Source organism: Terrapene carolina, unplaced genomic scaffold (genome assembly GCF_002925995.2).
Source record: "Terrapene carolina triunguis isolate 2854851 unplaced genomic scaffold, T_m_triunguis-2.0 Scaffold58, whole genome shotgun sequence".
NCBI lineage: Eukaryota > Metazoa > Chordata > Testudines > Emydidae > Terrapene > Terrapene triunguis.
The window spans coordinates 108,647,018-108,665,242 of NW_020664409.1; the positions used below are offsets into that span (position 1 = coordinate 108,647,018).

At 47.1% G+C, this 18,225-nt stretch overlaps 1 protein-coding gene across 1 annotated transcript in view; it reads left to right on the plus strand.

The window, feature by feature from the left end:
- ADGRB1 (adhesion G protein-coupled receptor B1) overlaps positions 1-18,225 on the plus strand; it is a 279,184-nt gene that overhangs the window by 98,549 nt on the left and 162,410 nt on the right. The window contains exons 5-10 of the mRNA XM_024214406.2: positions 149-311; positions 3,888-4,063; positions 9,337-9,501; positions 13,860-13,961; positions 16,546-16,652; positions 18,003-18,197. Coding sequence (XP_024070174.1) covers positions 149-311; positions 3,888-4,063; positions 9,337-9,501; positions 13,860-13,961; positions 16,546-16,652; positions 18,003-18,197 — 908 coding nt within the window. The remainder of the gene's footprint in view (positions 1-148; positions 312-3,887; positions 4,064-9,336; positions 9,502-13,859; positions 13,962-16,545; positions 16,653-18,002; positions 18,198-18,225) is intronic.

Genomic DNA, 18,225 nt, shown 5'->3' on the forward strand with positions numbered 1-18,225 from the left:
CTGGCTGATTTGTTTTGGTCCTTCCCACGCTGGTTTCTAATGGGTTTCTTACTATGGGCAAGATACCATGTTCCATGTAATTCCATGATTCTCTAGCTATCTAAGACTCCCTGGGACGGGATGTTTATTCCCTCTGCTTTGATTTCAGTGCACGGCACTTGGGACGAGTGGTCTCCGTGGAGTCTGTGCTCCTCAACGTGTGGGCGGGGGTACAGGGATCGAACCCGCACCTGCAAACCCCCTCAGTTTGGTGGAAACCCCTGCGAGGGACCTGAAAAACAAACTAAGTTCTGCAACATTGCACTTTGCCCAGGTAAGGCGGTAAAAAACAGAGCATTCCCTCCAGCGGCTCTCAGCCCCGTTCCTGGTGGACAGCTCTCTACATCACCCAAAACCACCAACACGTTTGGCAGTAACTGGCTCCATACTTGGTCCTATCAGCAGAGAGGGCGTGCAGATTAAGCTACCCTAGAAGTGGGTCTACTAGGGCAGGTCTGAAGGATAGTGGAGGGCAGTGGAGAGAAAGCTTGTACTGCTGCTGCTTCTCCTGCTATCTAGAGGACTTTGGTTTCCAGAGATGTCCATCTGGAAACGTGTCCAGCACCAACTGCAATCTTAGGGTCAGAACTCCCATTCTCAGTAAGTAACCTGGGGCACACAACATGAAATAGAACAGGGCTGGTTCTAGTGTCGTACTGCTGAGATTCTGTTATCCTCTAATATGCTATTCCACATGGTAAGTTGGGAGCTACTTTGCCAGGTTAGCATTTGAGCTGTGAGGAACTTAGCAGCTATACAGTGGCTCATGTGAATGCCCCCCATCACCTTCCAGATGTTACTTCTCAAAGATTTGCACTCTGCCGAGTTTTGCTTTGAGTTTAAAGTTAGAATGAACCCAAACTTCCAAGCGAATCTCAAAGAAGTGGCTGTTTGTTTGTTTTTGCTCATATAAAAATAGTTGCACGTGGCACAGCTTCCATTCTCAAAACCATAAATCATCCCCGCGTGTGTCTCAAAACGTAGCCCATGTTAGCTTAGAGGTTTGCAAGTCCTGAGGTAGCTTTTGAGTAACATGGTCCAAATGTTCGATCTGTAACCAACCCTCCCAAAATAGGGCTGGCTGAAATGTTTCAAATTTTGATAGACATTATCTTCAAAATTTAATATTTCCCTGGGTGGGAGAGAAATGTATGTGTGTGTGTGTGTGAGAATTTTGTGAAATTTCTCCTCACATTTGCTGTCACCTCTACCCATTTTGCTACCCAGTTCCCAAATCAGGTAACTATCCCTTGATTTCTGCCTTTGCTCCTAAAATCTCTGCTTGGAATTAGAACTTCACAGAGACCAAGTTGGCTCTCCCATAAAGAGACAAATTGAGGAGGTCAGAGCTGGCAATGCTAGGGTGATGAAGCATATCCCTAGTTAACATTGATACATAATTAATGGCTCTGACAAAAATAAATACATATACTCTTGCAAATAAAATAGCAATGCAAATAAAAGCAGCCCAATTGAAATCTTTCAGCTTTAATTAATCCACAAAGGTAATCATCGGCTTTTCTGTGCCAAATGAGTGCTGCATTGGAGGACTCGTTGAAACACAACAATGGGAGCTATTCAGTGCTGTAGACACTCGACAGTCATATCAGTTATTACTGCCCTACTCCGAGGATTCATTACTGCACATGGTTACAGTGCTCCGCTAATGGGACAATGACACTTTATTCTGTGGGGTCGGTGGCACAGAGTGAACCCGGCGCCACTTTGGAAGGAGAGGAGAGGACGAGCAAATTGTCTCCATAGACTCTAGAAGATGAACTTCTGATGAACACTGTTATTTGCTTTTCAAAAGCTCTTGCTGTTTGTGGTCTAGGCTGCCAGCTACCGAGCACCCTCAGCTCCTAGTGATGTCAATGGGAATGAAGGCTTCTCAGCACCATACAGGATTGGGGCCCTTTATGACTGGAGCTATGAGTAGAGATGTAACCTGGAACCACAGTCAGCTTTGCTGGCTTAATTTCCTAAACTTCCGAAAATACAATACATGAATAATCCAAACACATGACCATCCCGTCTCTACGTAATATGACCTTTCCCCTCTCCCCCGATTTCATGGGTAAATGCCAAAGGCAGATCCCAATAGATGTGTTCCCATTTTATATCCCTTACACCAAAAATGCTGCGTTCCTCTGTGACAATAGCCCCTAGCCTTGCAATGTGCAGTAGTGGTACTACAGCACATGGGGCTATTATGGTAACTGCTGCAATATATTTCTTATATGGGCTAAGAGACATGGGACCAGATCCTCCGCAGGCGTGAATCATAGCTCTGTTGAGTTAGGAACAGCTCCACAATTATTATTACTATTATTGGGCCACCTGGGAGGAATTGCCTCATTGACTCCAGTGGGGTTTGCAGATGGTGAGCATCTCTTAGCATTCACCCCTTTGGTATTAATATGCACTTATATAATGCCATGAATATAGGTGTGTCAAAGCCTTTATTCTGGAGCGGCTAAAGCCGGGCCCCTAAATCCATAAATAGCTATTGAACTAAGTTGACTGATGTTCCGATCTGCTGCGCCTTGCAACTCCCATCGACTTTAAAATTGTACATTTTGGCTACGATACATTTTCTTTCATGTGCACAAACAAAAAGCAATGAGACCCTGAGACTAATTTGGTGCCTTTTGAGAGCTTGTAAATTACAAAAGAACCAGATGTCAAATAGTTTTAAAAAAATCAATTTGCGTCTGGGACTGATGAGCCAAAGAGAAAGAGTTTTTATTCGTCAGAGAGCTGAAATCTCCAAGAAATGGGGTTCAGAAGAGAATAAAAACCTTAATAATAGGGATACCACTGGGCCTTGCTTCTCATCCAGAGAGATAACAACCACCATTGCTAATGAGGTAAATCAGGAATGGTAGAAAGGTTAGATGAAATATCTGTTGATTGGGACTAATTAGAGTGGGCCTGCCAGTCTAGAGAATGCTTTAAAATATATCATGCTAATAAAATCCATTCATGTTTCATTCCTATCCTGTGCTTTTAGTAATTTTCCTTTGCTGTTTTTTTTGCTAATTAATTATCCAAGATGTTTCTGTTCAGAGACACGCGAAGCTTGTCAATGTTAATTCAGCAACAAGAGAAGTGCATTGATATATACATACACACATACTCACGGATCTTTATTAAATTCCACTCATGCTATAGGGTATGTCCTGATACACGGAGTGAATTCCATTGAATAATAGTGAGTTCCTGTAAAAAGATTCTCTGTGAAAGACAGACGGAGTTTTAAGGTTCATCCATCCATCTTTCTTTCCTTCCAGACACGCCACTTTAAACTAGACCTGGTCAAAATTTTTCTACATTTTCCATTTTTCCATTGGAACATGCTGATTTGGCAAAATTGAAATCTTCCGTGGGAACATATTGATTTCGATGAAATGTTTTGATGAAAAATGATCAGAACAATTTAACACAATTGGGTCAAAATATCTGTGCATTTTTTTACTTTATCATTTTGATGGTTATGTTATATTTATATTATCATTTATAATATTACCATGAAGGTCAAAAAGTTTGGATTATTATATGCCCTGTTATAATATCACATCATGTCATGTGATACTGTAATAGTCTATATTCCTAAGGTTCCAGACGAATTGCTATTGCAACCCTTGGTTGGGCAGAGTTGAGCTCTCCTTCCCTGGGGTGCCTGTCTACATCTCTTTGTCAGTCCATGCAGGATGGCTCTGTCTGCTTTGGCACACTGTATTGTGTCCAGCGCAACAGGACCTTGGCTTCACTGGCCTGGTCTCGCGGAACAGGCCTCATTCCTGGTGAAAGGGATTTTCACATTCTCTATCTCTTTTTCTTCCTTTGGGCCACTCAGTGGATGGGAACTGGAATGAGTGGTCGAGCTGGAGTTCCTGTTCTACGACCTGCTCCAACGGTACCCAGCAGCGGACCCGGGAGTGCAACGGACCCTCCTATGGGGGAGCAGAGTGCCAGGGGCACTGGGTGGAGACCAGAGATTGCTTCCTAAGGCAGTGTCCAGGTCAGTGGCAAATGGGTTACTGTGTATTGAGGATCCTCCCCCAACACTCTACAGTTGCACAGAGACTATGACAAATGCCCCTTTATTTCCTTTGAGGAAAAACAGCACAGTTTTCCCCATTGGTCCATCTATCATTACCAGTGGTCCATCTACTCTAGTACCCTATCAGGACCAGATACTCCAGCGGAAGGTGCAAGAAACCCTATAGTGGACAATAGTAGAATAACGTGAGCACTGGGAAAGCATTTTCCTAACCTCAGGTCAGTGGTTGCCATATGACATGAAGAATGATGGTGGATATCTCTCATAATTGTTTGATCTTATCTCATGCAGCTGTGGATGTCTGTATTAGAAATTGGAAAGGGTCCAGAGAAGAGCAACAAGAATGATTAAAGGTCTTGAGAACATGACCTATGAAGCAAGGCTGAAAGAATTGGGTTTGTTTAGTTTGGAAAAGAGAAGACTGAGAGGGGACATGATAGCAGTTTTCAGGTATCTAAAAGGGTGTCATAAGGAGGAGGGAGAAAACTTGTTCACCTTAGCCTCTGAGGATAGAACAAGAAGCAATGGGCTTAAACTGCAGCAAGGGAGGTCTAGGTTGGACATTAGGAAAAAGTTCCTAACTGTCAGGGTGGTTAAACACTGGAATAAATTGCCTAGGGAGGTTGTGGAATCTCCATCTCTGGAGATATTTAAGAATAGGTTAGATAAATGTCTATCAGGGATGGTCTAGACAGTATTTGGTCCTGCCATGCGGGCAGGGGACTGGACTCGATGACCTCTCGAGGTCCCTTCCAGTCCTAGAATCTATGAATCTATGAATTATTCATATAATTTTCTAATCCTTTTTGGAATACTGCTAAGCAGTTGGCCTCAATAACATCTTGTGTCAAGCAGTTCCACAGGTTAATTAGGGGCTGTTTAAACCAATATTTCCAATTGATTGCCTTTCAGTTTCACTGGTCTCCCCTTATTCTAACATTAAGAAGAAGGATAGCTAAGGAGACTCTGATGATTGTCTTTGAGTTGTGAACTTCTCATTTATCTCCTGTCGAAATAATATAGTCATCAGGTAACGTTTTCAAAAGTACCTAAGTCCCATTTCTCACATGACTTAGGAACTGAAATCTCATTGAAAGTCAATGGTACTTAGACTCCAAAGTGACTTAGGTGCTTTTGAAAAAATTACCCTCTTATCCATTAAATGTCTTCTATGGAATTCTTTCCATGTCTCTATGGTATTTTCACACTCTTATTATATGTTAGTTGTTTCCTCATCCAATTTATGGTTGAAACTGACAGTATTTACACGTTTAAACCTTCACCATGAGTAGGCTGTGAGGCTGGTTGGGGAGCAAGATCCTGGGCTCCTAGGTCGTTGTGACCAGCCCTTCCTGGTTAGGTATAACCACCTTGACTTTATATCATGGGAGATAGGTCCTAGGACAGGCCATTTCAAAAAGGAAAATAAACCAGAATGGAAGCACGTGTTGGAGAAGCCTGATACCAGTGGGTCTCAGTCATCTGCCTTACCCTGGCTCTCTGGAGTCAGCTGTTTTCAGCCTGGGTGCACTTTACCACTCTCTGAGGGAATGGGCTTTGTGCAGGCAACTAAGCAAGGCTTGTGGATGGCAAAGAACATAAGAGCATAAGAGTGGCCATACTGGGTAAGACCAAAGGTCCATCTAGCCCAGTATCCTGTCTGCTGACAGTGGCCAATGCCAGGAGCCCCAGAGGGAATGAACAGAACAGGTAATCATTGAGTGATCCATCCCTGGTCACCCATTCCCAGCTTCTGGCAAAAGAGAATTCAGCTGCCTGGCTTCCACATCACTAAAGGTTCAAAGTCACCCTTTAGATAGGTGGGGGTAACTTAGGGCTTTGCAGTGGTGCTGTTCCACAGAGAATATCAGAAAGCCCATGGGGGACTACTTTCTCTAGCAGCAGAACACCACACTCACAAAGCAGTGCTTAGACAGGGCATTGGCCTTTCCTACACTGAGACCAATAGGCCCTGCTATTTAGGCCTCATCTTTTTTTAGTCTCTGAGCTTCTGTTATCATAGTTGTTGCTAGCATGGTTTTGAGTGTCGTGGGGACATGGCCCAAACTGCAGGTGCAGTTGACATCGGTGTAGAAAGGGCTAGAGGTTGTGGCACACCATATGTTTTGTGATAATGGTGTCCTTCCACAGCTAGGGAAAGAAGAAAAGTAATCCCTCGCCTCCCAGTATCCTGTTAAAATAGGCATCATAAGTGATTTGCTAAAATGTGATTAGAATTAGGAATCAGGACTCCTGGGTCCTAGCTCTCGTTCTGTTACTGAGCTGCTGCATGGCCGCAGACAACGCACTATTCCCCATCTGTGACATGAAGAGGATATTTCACAGACGTGTTGGGAGGATTAATTAGCAGTTGTACAGTGCTTTGAAGATGTTAAATGCCATTATTAATAGTAAGAAGTGAGCTACGAAGCAGCATGCCCATAGAGGGTGCAGAGGCACTCGGAGAAGTTACAATGCAACTAGACAACCTTACAGTTCATTTCTCAGAGCGCTTGCAAATCCCATTTCCAAGGCATATGAAACAACCATACGCATTGAGAAAAGACAGTTAAACTTACATATGAGGCCCGGAATGTAAAAACAGGTGACTTGTTCCAAGAAGGAGTTTGGCCAATTTAAGTTCTTGGGGGCTTATGCTGCTCTTACATGGTGCGTGGGCCTTGAAGTAGCTTCTTGCACAAGAGTGAATTTCACTCAAAAGGAAGCCCAAAGTGGGCAATAACACAACATCTATAGGAAGGCTTCTTGGCTGTATCTGTGTGGTTTCTCTGCTTCTCTAAATCTGCTTTGTTGGTACCTCCTCACCTCCTAAGCTGAAGAAGGGAATCTTTGCCTTTCTGCTTGTGAAATGCTCATTGTACTGCACTGAAGCGGTAGACTTTGGTTATTAAATGTTAATATAAGTGCATGCAGTGCTGTGGTAGCTGTATTTGCCCCAGGGTATGAGAGAGACAAGAAGGATGAGGTAAGGTGTTTTATTGGACCAACTGCTGTTGGTGAAAAACAGAAGAGTCAAGGTTTCGAGCTTACACAGAGGTCTTGTATGGGCTGATCTCTTTCGCCAACAGAAGTTGGCTCCATAAAAGATATTACCTCACCCACCTTGTTCCTCTAATATAAATTAGCGAGACATTTATATGGATCCCTGTCTATATTCAGAGCTTCCACAGTCAGACCCCAAAATCTTAGCCCAGAGTGAGATGAGTCAGGAGGCCTGGATGTCTCAGATGACTGGAAATAAAAACATAAGGACAGCCGCACTGGGTCAGACCAATGGTCCATCTACCCCAGTATCCTATCTTCTGACAGTGGCTGGTGATAGATGCTTCAGAGAGAATGAACAGAACAGAGCAATTTATCAAGTGATCCATCCCATGTCATTCAGTCCCAGCTTCTGGCAGTCAGAGGCTTTAGGATACCCAGAGCATGTGGTTGTGTCTCTGACCATCTTGGCTTATAGCCACTGATGGACCTATCTTCCATGAACTTATCTTATTCTTTTTTGAACCCAGTTATACTTTTGGCCTTCACAACATCCCCTGGCAAAGAGTTCCACAGCTTGACTGTGCGTTGTGTGAAGAAATACTTCCTTCTGTTTGTTTTAAACCTGCTGCCTATTAATGTCATCGGGTGACCCTGATTCCTGTGTTACCTAAAGGAGTAAATAACGCTTCTCTATTCACTGTCTCTACATCATTCATGATTTTATTGACTTCTATGATATCCCCTCTTCGTCGTCTCTTTTCCAAGCTGAACAGTCCCAGTCTTTTTACTTTCTCCTCATACGGAAGCTGTTCCATACCCCAAATCATTTTTGTTGCCCTTCTCTGTACTTTTTCCAGTTCTCAGATATCTTTTTTGTGTGATGGGTCAGCCAGGCCTGCCCACAGTATTTAAGACGTGGGCGCACCTTGGCTTTATATCGTGGCATTATGATATTTTCTGTCTTATTATTGGGGGAAGGATAGCTCAGTGGTTTGAGCATTGGCCTACTAAACCCAGGGTTGTGAGTTCAATCCTTGAGGGGGCCACTTAGGGATCTGGGGCAAAATCAGTACTTGCTCCTGCTAGTGAAGGCAGGGGGCTGGACTCAATGACCTTTCAAGGTCCCTTCCAGTTCTAGGAGATAGGATATCTCCATTATTTTATTTATTTATTTTATTTTTATTTATTATCTATCCCTTTCCTAACGGTTCCTAACATGCTGTTAGCTTTTTTGACTGCCGCTGCACATTGACCAGATGAAAAATGGGCTAGGGGGTCAGCAGCCCAGGTTCAGAAGTGAATGAATGCTGCTCTTTGGTAGTTGATTTGAACTGAGCTGATGGCCTGAGCCTGGTTCCTACCAGACAAGTGTCTGTAGGGAGATACCTGAATGTCACCCTTAGTAGCAGTTTTAGGAGGGAATCCAAGGAGTGATTGGGCCATGAAGACTGAACTGTCCTAGGGTCCTTCCAGGCTGGGGTTGAGGTGGGGAGGGGAGACATAAGGAGAAGCTTGCACTGGAGCAGAACATGTTGTACTGTTTACTCTGGCCATAAGCCTACGATTTCAGGGTATGTCTAGATGGAGAGTTCGTGCACAGCAAGCCGGGGTGCAAATGTACAGTGCACGAATGTGACGCATATTAACTGGCAGTGTGGCCCCTGCTACCATGCACGAAAAATTCCTCAGGATGCTTTGACGTACTCCTGCTTCAAACATCAATAGGCCAAAGTGCACCAGGGAACTTGAAGCGCGCTGTAGCCGGGTCCGCACAGCCAGGGAGTGCGCAGCGCACGAGTACACGGTCGATTTACATTCCGGCTTGTTCCATTCTAACGGTCCGTTTCGAAAAGCCCCCAGTCTGCAGGGTTCAAACGTCTTCCACCACAACTAAAATCATGTAAAAGCAATCCACAGTTTTCAGGCGTGATTATGATCCCCCGCACACCTTACAAGGTTGACTACAAGGAAGCTGCTCCTGAATTCCCCCATGCACGTGAGATCAGAGTTAGGCCATCAATGTGCCAAAGCAATCGAGATATGGACTGTGAGATCACTCCCACGCACCCTCTCCTCCTCCTCCTTTTAACTAGTGTTAGAGCCTTTTCCAGGCAGGGAGCCACATCCAGCTGTATTGCTGCAAACCGTATGTCCAATGTTTACCTTGAGGACGAGCTGCCTCGTGTTGCTCAGGGACTTTTCTTTCCTCGTTTGCTCTCTTGCAGTGGACGGAAAGTGGCAGGCGTGGGGGCCGTGGGGGAGCTGTACGACCTCATGCGGGGGCGGGACGCAGAGACGCGACCGTGTGTGCTACGGCCCCTTCTTCGGGGGAGACTCTTGTCAGGGGCCCAAGGAGGAGTATAAGCAGTGTAATGACAAGAAGTGTCCTGGTACGTATCTCACACTCTTCCTGCTTTCTGTTCAGACCGGTAACAGAGACTGTGGGGAAGGGCTGCTGCTTGTATGAGTCAGAGTTTAATACCAGGAGAGACCTCTGGTCCAGCCTTCTGCATAACACAGGCCTGCTGGTGGGGCTTGGTCCAACACCTATCCAAGCCAATCGTGGGGGTCTCCCTGATTTCAACGGGTACGATTGGGCCTTCCGTGGGTGGATGGATATGCTCAGTGCTTCTTGACTGGTATGTGGTTGGAGACAGGCAGCTGATGATTTATAAAGAGGCAAAGAACTGGTGTGTGAGTACCCAGCAAAAGCAGTCCTGGAGCATCCCCGATGCTCTGTCATGTTCACACTACCCCCACTGGGCCACTAGGCACTGGAGTACCCACATGCCATTGCAGAGCAGTGTTAGACAGCACAGTGCTGGCCGAGTCTCTCTGAGTCCTGCCTAACCTATAGCTCCCGCTGGCGCTATTGCCCGGGGAGAAGAACCTGCTGCAAATGATGGGGCTGAAAAACCTTAGTGAGGTCAGGGCTGTAGAGTTTTGCAGGGCAGACACATGAAACACAAGCTAATGTGAAACACAAGCAGAAGCAAATAGTTAAAGGGCTCAAAAGCAAGGTTTATTTTCCTTTGCAAGCCACTTTTAGAGCCCCTTCTGGGGAAATCTCTGGTTGAAATTCTCTGGCCTGTGTTATACAGGAGGTCAGACTAGAGAGTCGCGTTGGTTCCTTTTGATACGATCACTCACTCATGCCCGTCACCCCAGTCGGGGTCTGGGCCGCCAACCACAGATCTCCAGAGTCCTTTATCCTGGGCCATTTGCTCTAGCTGGTTCCAGGTATAGAATCCTCCTGGTTGCAAGAAGGGTAATCGGCTTAGTGGCTTCCTCACGACTTTCACCACCCAGCGTCATGCATCTTCGAGTCGAAGACCCTTCTTTTTCCAGGCTAAAAGTTTCTGTTATCTCTATTGTTGGCGTTTCTATAGCAGGTTGATTTTTTATGGGGTGGAGTTGCTAGCCCCACGCCCAACCCTCCTCCTTTATCCTGACTTGGGACAGGCAGATGGCCCCAAAGGACCTCTCTGGTGGAGTTTTTGATACGATACAGAGTTTTTAATAGTGAAGGTATTTGATGATCTGAACAGATTACCAAGGGGTGGGGTGATTTCTCTCTCACTGGAGTCTTTAACTCAAGACTGGGTGTCTCTTGAAAAGACGCACTCTAGCCGAACCAAAAGCTATTGGGCTGCATGCAGGGATCACTGGGGAGGTGCGATGGACTGTGTTATACAGGAGGTCAGACCAGATGACCACAAAGGTCTCTGTGAATCGAAGGGGAAAAGACCCAAACGGTAGCATGAAGGTGTCACCTAACTTCAGCTATTGGTCCCGCCCCCCCGGATTCTCTTATAATTCAGCCAACAGCATTCCCTGACCATAGGAAACATTTGGGCCAGATCCTCAGCTTCACGGATTTTACCTTTGATTTATGCTGGGTGAGGATCTGGAGCAAACCAAGACATTTTGTTAATGTTGGTAGGGGCTTGGAGCTGTGCTCTCATATACAAAAGGAGGCACATCTCAGCAGTGCGGGTGTTTCACATCAAAGGAGCTTGTTGTAATTATTTTTTGGAGGGAGGGGGTGGTGCAGGCAGGAGGGAGGGCAAGGGGGACTCTACAAATCAATGGATACAAATAAAACTCCTTGATTTGTTCTCAAGGAAATCTCAAACACCAACATGATTTGGTTTTAACAGAAGGATTGAGCTTAATTGGATTCGATATTAAAATCTCCCAGTGCAGCTCACTTCCTAGAGTAAAAAGGATTTTGTTACAAAGCGATATTAAAAATGACAGCGATCAGCTGATTCCCTCCTGGCCTGGGAATCACTCCTGCGTTTGTAGGCAAGACAATGCCAGGCAGAACCAGGCCTTTCTAAGGAGCATCCCTGTTGCACGGCATCACATAGCACGTCCTGGAAAGGGCAGTCACCAGCGGGAGTGAAAAGAAAGGGTTGGAGGGTTGGCATTAGGGAGAGAGAGTGAGGGGGTTGGAGTGGGGGAGCCATTCTCCTTAACCCTTCCCCGTTCCCTTCCCCCTTGCTCCTGCAGCTCAGTCACTTTGCAACAAAGAATGCTAGCAGCTCTCCATAATTCTCCTTTGAAACACCGAGGGAAGCAGAGCGGCGCGATGGGTTTGTGGCTCAGGCACTAGGCTGGGACTCAGGAGATCTGGGCTCAAATTCACAGCTCTGCCACAGCGTAATGTGGGCAAGTCACCTAATCTCTCTGTGCTTCAGGCACTCTTCAGTAACACAGGGCCAGTAATACACCCTTCCCCCCACCCACCCCGCTATCTGTCGTGTGTATGTAGATTGTATGTTCTGTGGGGCAGAGACCTTTTCTATTAGATTCTGTTTCTTGTTGTGCCTAGCACAATGCAGGCCTGATCTCAGTGGGGGCCTTCAAGTGCCACTGGAGTACCTGTGACAGGAACAGTAGACAATTAAAAGGAATGGGATGAGAGCTCTTTATGAACGAATATCATGGCTAGTGGTTGGTCGTGGTCTTCCAGGAAGCATGGGGCGGGGGGAGCTGTGTTTCAAATACAGATGGATTTGGATGTAGATTCCATTCTGAACTGGGTACATGTGGATCACTCTTCCTGTCTGGGGCCTTTATAGACATAGGTGTTACCCACAAGATCTGGATCCAAGCCGCCCCACGCTCAGAGATTTGTCAGATACAGAATTCTGGCTCCAGCCCCGTCTTTAAATTCACAGCCCTGCCTCCCACCCAGAGGCATCTTGCAGTCAGTTCCAAAGCAGCACATGGGGAGATGGACACACACAACCCAGACGTGGAGCCCCGAGATATTCCATTCCATACCCCCAGTCATGCCCCATGTAGGACTTGCGAGCGCTCCCTGTGCTGAAGATGCACTTGGGGGCTGCAGGCCGGGCATGCGCCACTAACTCCCCAGAGCTCACAGTAAAACGCAGGACCTAGGAAATTTATTTATTTCAGTCATCTGCAGCTACTGCCACCCTCCCCCGCAGCTTGGCTGATTGTGTCCTTGGCACACCTCTACTGGCGCCACTGAACGCTGGCACCAGCAGTGCTTCCCGGCATGGGAGGAGAGCGCGGTGAACAGCTGCCGAGCCCGGTCAATGACTGGCATTGGCTTGGCAACTGCCAGGCCTGGCTGGGAACAGCCGTGCAAGCAGCCTCCTTGTTTATGGGTAGTTTTACATGCACAATAAATAGAAAATGTAATTGCAAACCATTAAATAAAAGGTTTTCCCTCCCCACCCCAAGGAGTGATAAATAGTTTTAATACCAGATTCACAGCTTCCACAGTTTTATGTACCATAAGGAATCTTTTCCCACATAAACATCACTCATGTAGTAGACGTGCTTCCAACTTGCTGAAAACGTGTTGGTCATTTTGACTCCCTCTGCGGGCTGACCCAGCTTCGCCCCACTTTGCAGCCGCCCCTTTCCTCCCAAGCCTGCGTCCGTTAGACCCAGCTGAGGCCGGATATTGGCGTCACCGCTGCACGGGGTGCTTTCCGCTGGTGCCGGGAGCAGCCGCATCATTTAAACATGGCAGAAGCCTGCTGGGCTCTGCGGCTGTCGTTTCATATGAGCAGCTGATGGAAACCTAGCTTCTCGGCATTATGGGGTGGTACTTACTCTCTCTGCTTGTCCACATTTGCCTGGCAAAGTAAGCATCCGATACCCAGTGCCCCAAGGAGAATAGCTGCCTATGCAGGCCTTGGGGGGGGGAGGGGCTCTCTAGGTGGTCCGGGTTCAAATTGGTTTCTGTCTAGCTGTGTCTCCTCTCCCTTTCTTTCCTCCCCTTTCCCCTTCCAATCTTTCCTGTTCTTCTCCTCTAGGATGTTCCAGTTCTACATAGCCGTGTTTTAAACATACAAAGCCTAGGACGGATCTAATGCCTCCTAGGCATGGGTCCTTTGCCACCGAAACCCTAGATCCCTACAATGTGAGCTAAGCACACGCAGCTGCCACAGAGAAGGGGATGCACGTAACACACTTGGCATTCACCTTAGGTGGGCACGAGTTAATTAACCTGCACAGGGGATCAAGGCTCAGTTTTCGGATAGGCAACGCGAGCTACAGAGAGGTCAGGTGGCTTTGCCCAAGGCCAAGTGATGAGGATTTAATCTCAGGACCTGCTGGCTCTCTACACGGCGCGCTTTCCTCCACACTGCCAGGTCCTTTCTCTGCGTCTCCCTTTTCTCTTCCCCCTCTCTGCGACTTCCCCCCTTCCTTTCTTCCCATCCGGCCCCTGCTGAGCAGCCGGTGCCTTTGTCCTTTACAGAGCCCCATGAAATATGCGATGAAGATCACTTTGCTTCCGTGGTGTGGAAGGAAACGCCTGCCGGAGACGCTGCGGCTGTCCGGTGTCCTCGCAATGCCACTGGTAAGGAGAACGACACGCTCTGCCTGTGGAGTCAACTTAAACTCATGGAGTTCTCGGTCCTCTCTGACCTAGAGAGGACCAGGATGCGTTATATGAGGAGGGGACTTAATACAGTCCGTGATTGCTGGGGAACTTTCTCCAGAAGCACACGGTGGCTGCATCTGTTTTCTCTTGGCACCGCTGTCCTCCGGAGGCGGTGTAGCCTTGTGCTGCTGGGCAACGTGCAGCTCCTAGTCAAAGCGGTGAGAGGGCTCAGAGGCAGCTCTTAGGTGGCACTGACTGAACTGACCTTCTCAAGGGCTTTCTTGGTGCTTGATGGGAGCTGAGATGGAGGGATGGGGGTGGGGGAGGCACAGGATTCATCTGTGATACATGTAAAGGGGTTTTTTTTAGCGAGGTTGCTGGACAGAGACAGCCCCTGTAGTTCTCTTTGGATCGCTCAACCTGTGCTATCTAGGATCATCCACTGGCACAGTCTCTGCCTAGGTCCCAGCCTGGAGTAAGCAGTCATGGGAGGGTCTGCAGATTGCACCGCAATCAGATTAAAGGAAATGCATCCAATGGAAGATTACTAAACTGATTAGCAACAAAAGACTGATTGTGAATTTAGCCACACTTGCTCCTGGGGGACTCTCAAAGAGGGAGAGTCCACTGTGTCCACTGTGCCTGCAGGAAGGGTCAGACAAGATGACCTCCTTCATCTTCTCCAGCGTTGATTCACCTCTTTCTCCAGGGCAGGAGGGATGGTATGAGCAAAGCAAAGGCTGCCAAAGTGGCAGATCACTCTAAATTAGGAGTGACCAGAGTAACGAAGGACAATGGACAGGACTCACAGAGGAGGCGAATGGCCGTGCTCGGGGTTTCAGAGTACCTCAGCTCAAAGGCGGTGCTGTTGGTTATTTATCCGCTTTTGAGATCTCCGGAGAAGCCTAGCGGCCATTGCTGCTTTAGTCCCTCAGCTCAGAGATACAGAATCAGGCAATTTTGCGAGGTTCCCTGGGACTCAGTGGGTTTGCCTCCCATGTTCCAGTTAGCCTGGTCTAAGTTGCCAGCCAAGGGCTTCCACTGTGGTTTTCTTCGGCTCTCACGCCCCTTGACACCGAGGGGATGCAGAGAAAGGAGATTAAAAAAGCCCACCCAAAGCGCTAGTGTCTGTGGTGTGTGCTCAGCACTTGTCTGTGTGCATTTTGTGTGCATCTCTAGCTAAGTCAGCTTGCTGTGGGTACCCTCCATGAGAATGCTCAGGGTTTCCGTAGGAACATAAGAATGGCCAAACTGGGTCAGACCAATGGTCCATCTAGCCAGTATCCTGTTTTCTGACAGTGGCCTGTGCCAGGTGCTTCAGAGGGAATGAACAGAACAGGGCAATTTACCGAGTGATCCATCCCTCACTGTCCAATCCCAGCTTCTGGCAGTCAGAGGCTTAGGGACACCCAGAGCATGGGGTTGCGTCTCTGACCATCTTGGCTAATAGCCACGGATGGACCTATCCTCTATGAAATTATCTAATTCTTTTTTGAACCCACTTATGCTTTTGGCCTTCACAACATCCCCTGGCAACGAGTTCCACAGCTTGACTGTGCGTTGTGTGAAGAAATACTTCCTTCTGTTTGTTTAAAACCTTCTGCTTATTCATCTCATCGGGTGCCTGCTGGTTCTTGTGTTCCGTGAAGGGGTAAAGATCACTTCTCTATTCACTGTCTCCACACCATTCATGATTCTATCAAATCCCCCCTTAGTCGTCTCTTTTCTGAAATGAACAGTCCCAGTCTTTTTAATCTCTCCTCATGTGGAAACTGTTCCATATCCCATATCATTCTTGTTGCCCTTCTCTGTACCTTTTCCAATTCTAATACATCTTTTTTTGAGACGGGACAACCGGAACTGCCCTCTGTATTCAATGTGTGGGCGTACTATGGATTTACATTGTGGTATTTTGATATTTGCTGTCTTCTTATCTATCCCTTTCCTAATGGTTCCTAACATTCTCTTAGCTTTTTTGACTGCCGCTGCACATTGAACAGATGTTTTCAGAGAACTATCCATGATGACCCCAAGATCTCTTTCTTGAGTGGTATCCGCTAATTTAGACCCCATCATTTTATATGTATAGTTGGGATGATGTCTTCCAACGTGCATTACTTTTCATTTATCAACACTGAATTTCATCTGCCATTTTGTTGCCCAGTCACGCAGTTTTGTGAGATCCCTTTGTAACTCTTCACAGACAGCTTTATTCTTGAGTAATTTAGTATCGCCTTCAAACTTTGTCACCCCACTGTTTCCCACCCCTTTTCCAGCTCATTTATGAATATGTTGAACAACACAGTACAGATCCTTGAGGGACCTCACTTTTTACCCCTCTCCACTGTGAAAGCTGACCATTTATTCCTACCCTTTCTATCTTTCAACCAGTTAGTGAGAGGACCTTCCTTCCGATCCCATGACTGTTTACTTTTCTTAAGAGCCTTTGGTGTGGACCTTGTCAAAGGCTTTCTGAAAGTCCAGGTACAATATATCCACTGGATCACCTTTGCCCACATCCATCTGTCCTCTCTTCCATGCCTCTTTCTTTCTCCTTTAGGGTTGATCCTGCGAAGATGCACTTTAGATGAAGAGGGGATAGCGTACTGGGAGACTCCAACCTACATCAAGTGTGTTTCCATTGACTACAGGAATATACAGATGATGGTAAGGAAGATTCACTTCTCACCTGAATGGATCCATTTCCCCCCATTGTCGCGTTTTACTGAGATGGGAGATTCCCCAGAGAAACCCAAAGGGCTTCCACTGATCCAGTAGTGACCCACTCTTCCCTCTGAGTCAGTAGTGAGCCAGTGACCCATTACTGGGTTAGAGGGTGCAGTGGTGCTGAAGGCTCTGTTGTTTGGACTAATCCTACACTAGAGGCCTGGCCACTTGTGATTATTTAATGGCTCCTAGCACTTTTTGCAAGAGTAGAGGGTGTTAACCTCGGTATCCTGGCCAAACTCCAGTCTCCTTACATTCACCCTGCAGTGTTAAAAGATAGGATGTCATCTCGTTTTGCCCTAAGCCCATGTGCAGTGTCGTTGCTGCATTTCAGCGGCCGTGAAAGGAGAGTTTGTAAAGCACTTTGGGATCCTTTGGGAGGGAAGGTGTTATAAACGGAAGGCATTACTGTCCCCTCAATCCGTTATCCTGATAAGATCTGTGCACAGAGAAAAACACAGAGCTCCCAGCTATAAAATGGGGCTGATAATTCTTCCTTGTCCCCCCTTTGTCTGTCTTGTCTAGTTAGATTGTAACCCCCTGGCGACAGGATAGTCTCTCGCTGGGGATTTTAGTGTCTAGCATGATGGGGCTCCATTCTCGGTTGGGTCCTTTAGCTGTCATCATCATAATAAAAACTGTAAATACTTGGCCTGTCTCTGCCACTCTCTGGTGGCTTGTCTGGAAAGTTAGTGCCTGCAGCAGAACCACCCTCGTTCCCGTCTGTGGGCTGAGATGGCTGTAACTCAGTTATAAGACAGCTACAGGACTGAGTGGTGAGCAAAATCTTCCATCCACTCCCAGTGCCAGCAGCAAGATTATGAGGCAGAATAGCCTCTTCTGAATCTTCAGGGACACTTCCCTTTCTGGTTACAAAGAAAGTGGGAATTCAGTTGTCCTCCGATAGCCACCTAAGACCTTTCAGAGATATCACAGACTCTCCCAGATTGCATGGAGCTGAAGGCCAGAAGGGACCATTAGACCATCAAGCCCGATCTCCTGTATATCACAGGCCATTACATTTCACTCCGCTACCGTATACTGAGCCAAAGAACATGGTTTAGACTAAAGCATTTCAGTCCTCAGGAGACCGAACTGTCATGTAGAGGTAGAGAACAGGAGAGACCCGTGTATCAACGCCCGAGGCACCTGCAATGGCAGGGAATTGATTAGGTGACATATGCCCAGAAGGGACCATGGTGATCATCTGGTCTGAGCTCCTGAGGCCTGAGAACGTCACTGATCGCCAATAACGTGTGTTTGACTCATGGTGCTCTTCTCTCGTCTCAGACAAGGGAGCATCTCTCCAAAGCCCAGCGGGGGCTGATGGGAGAAGGGGTATCTGAAGTGCTCCAAAACCTCGTGGAGATCTCCCAGGATGGGACCAGCTACAGCGGGGACCTGCTGTCCACCATCGACGTACTCAGGAATATGACCGAGATCTTCCGTAGGGCGTATTACAGCCCCGCTGCTGGGGATGTACAGGTGAGCTGAGGAAGAGAGATGCACGTCA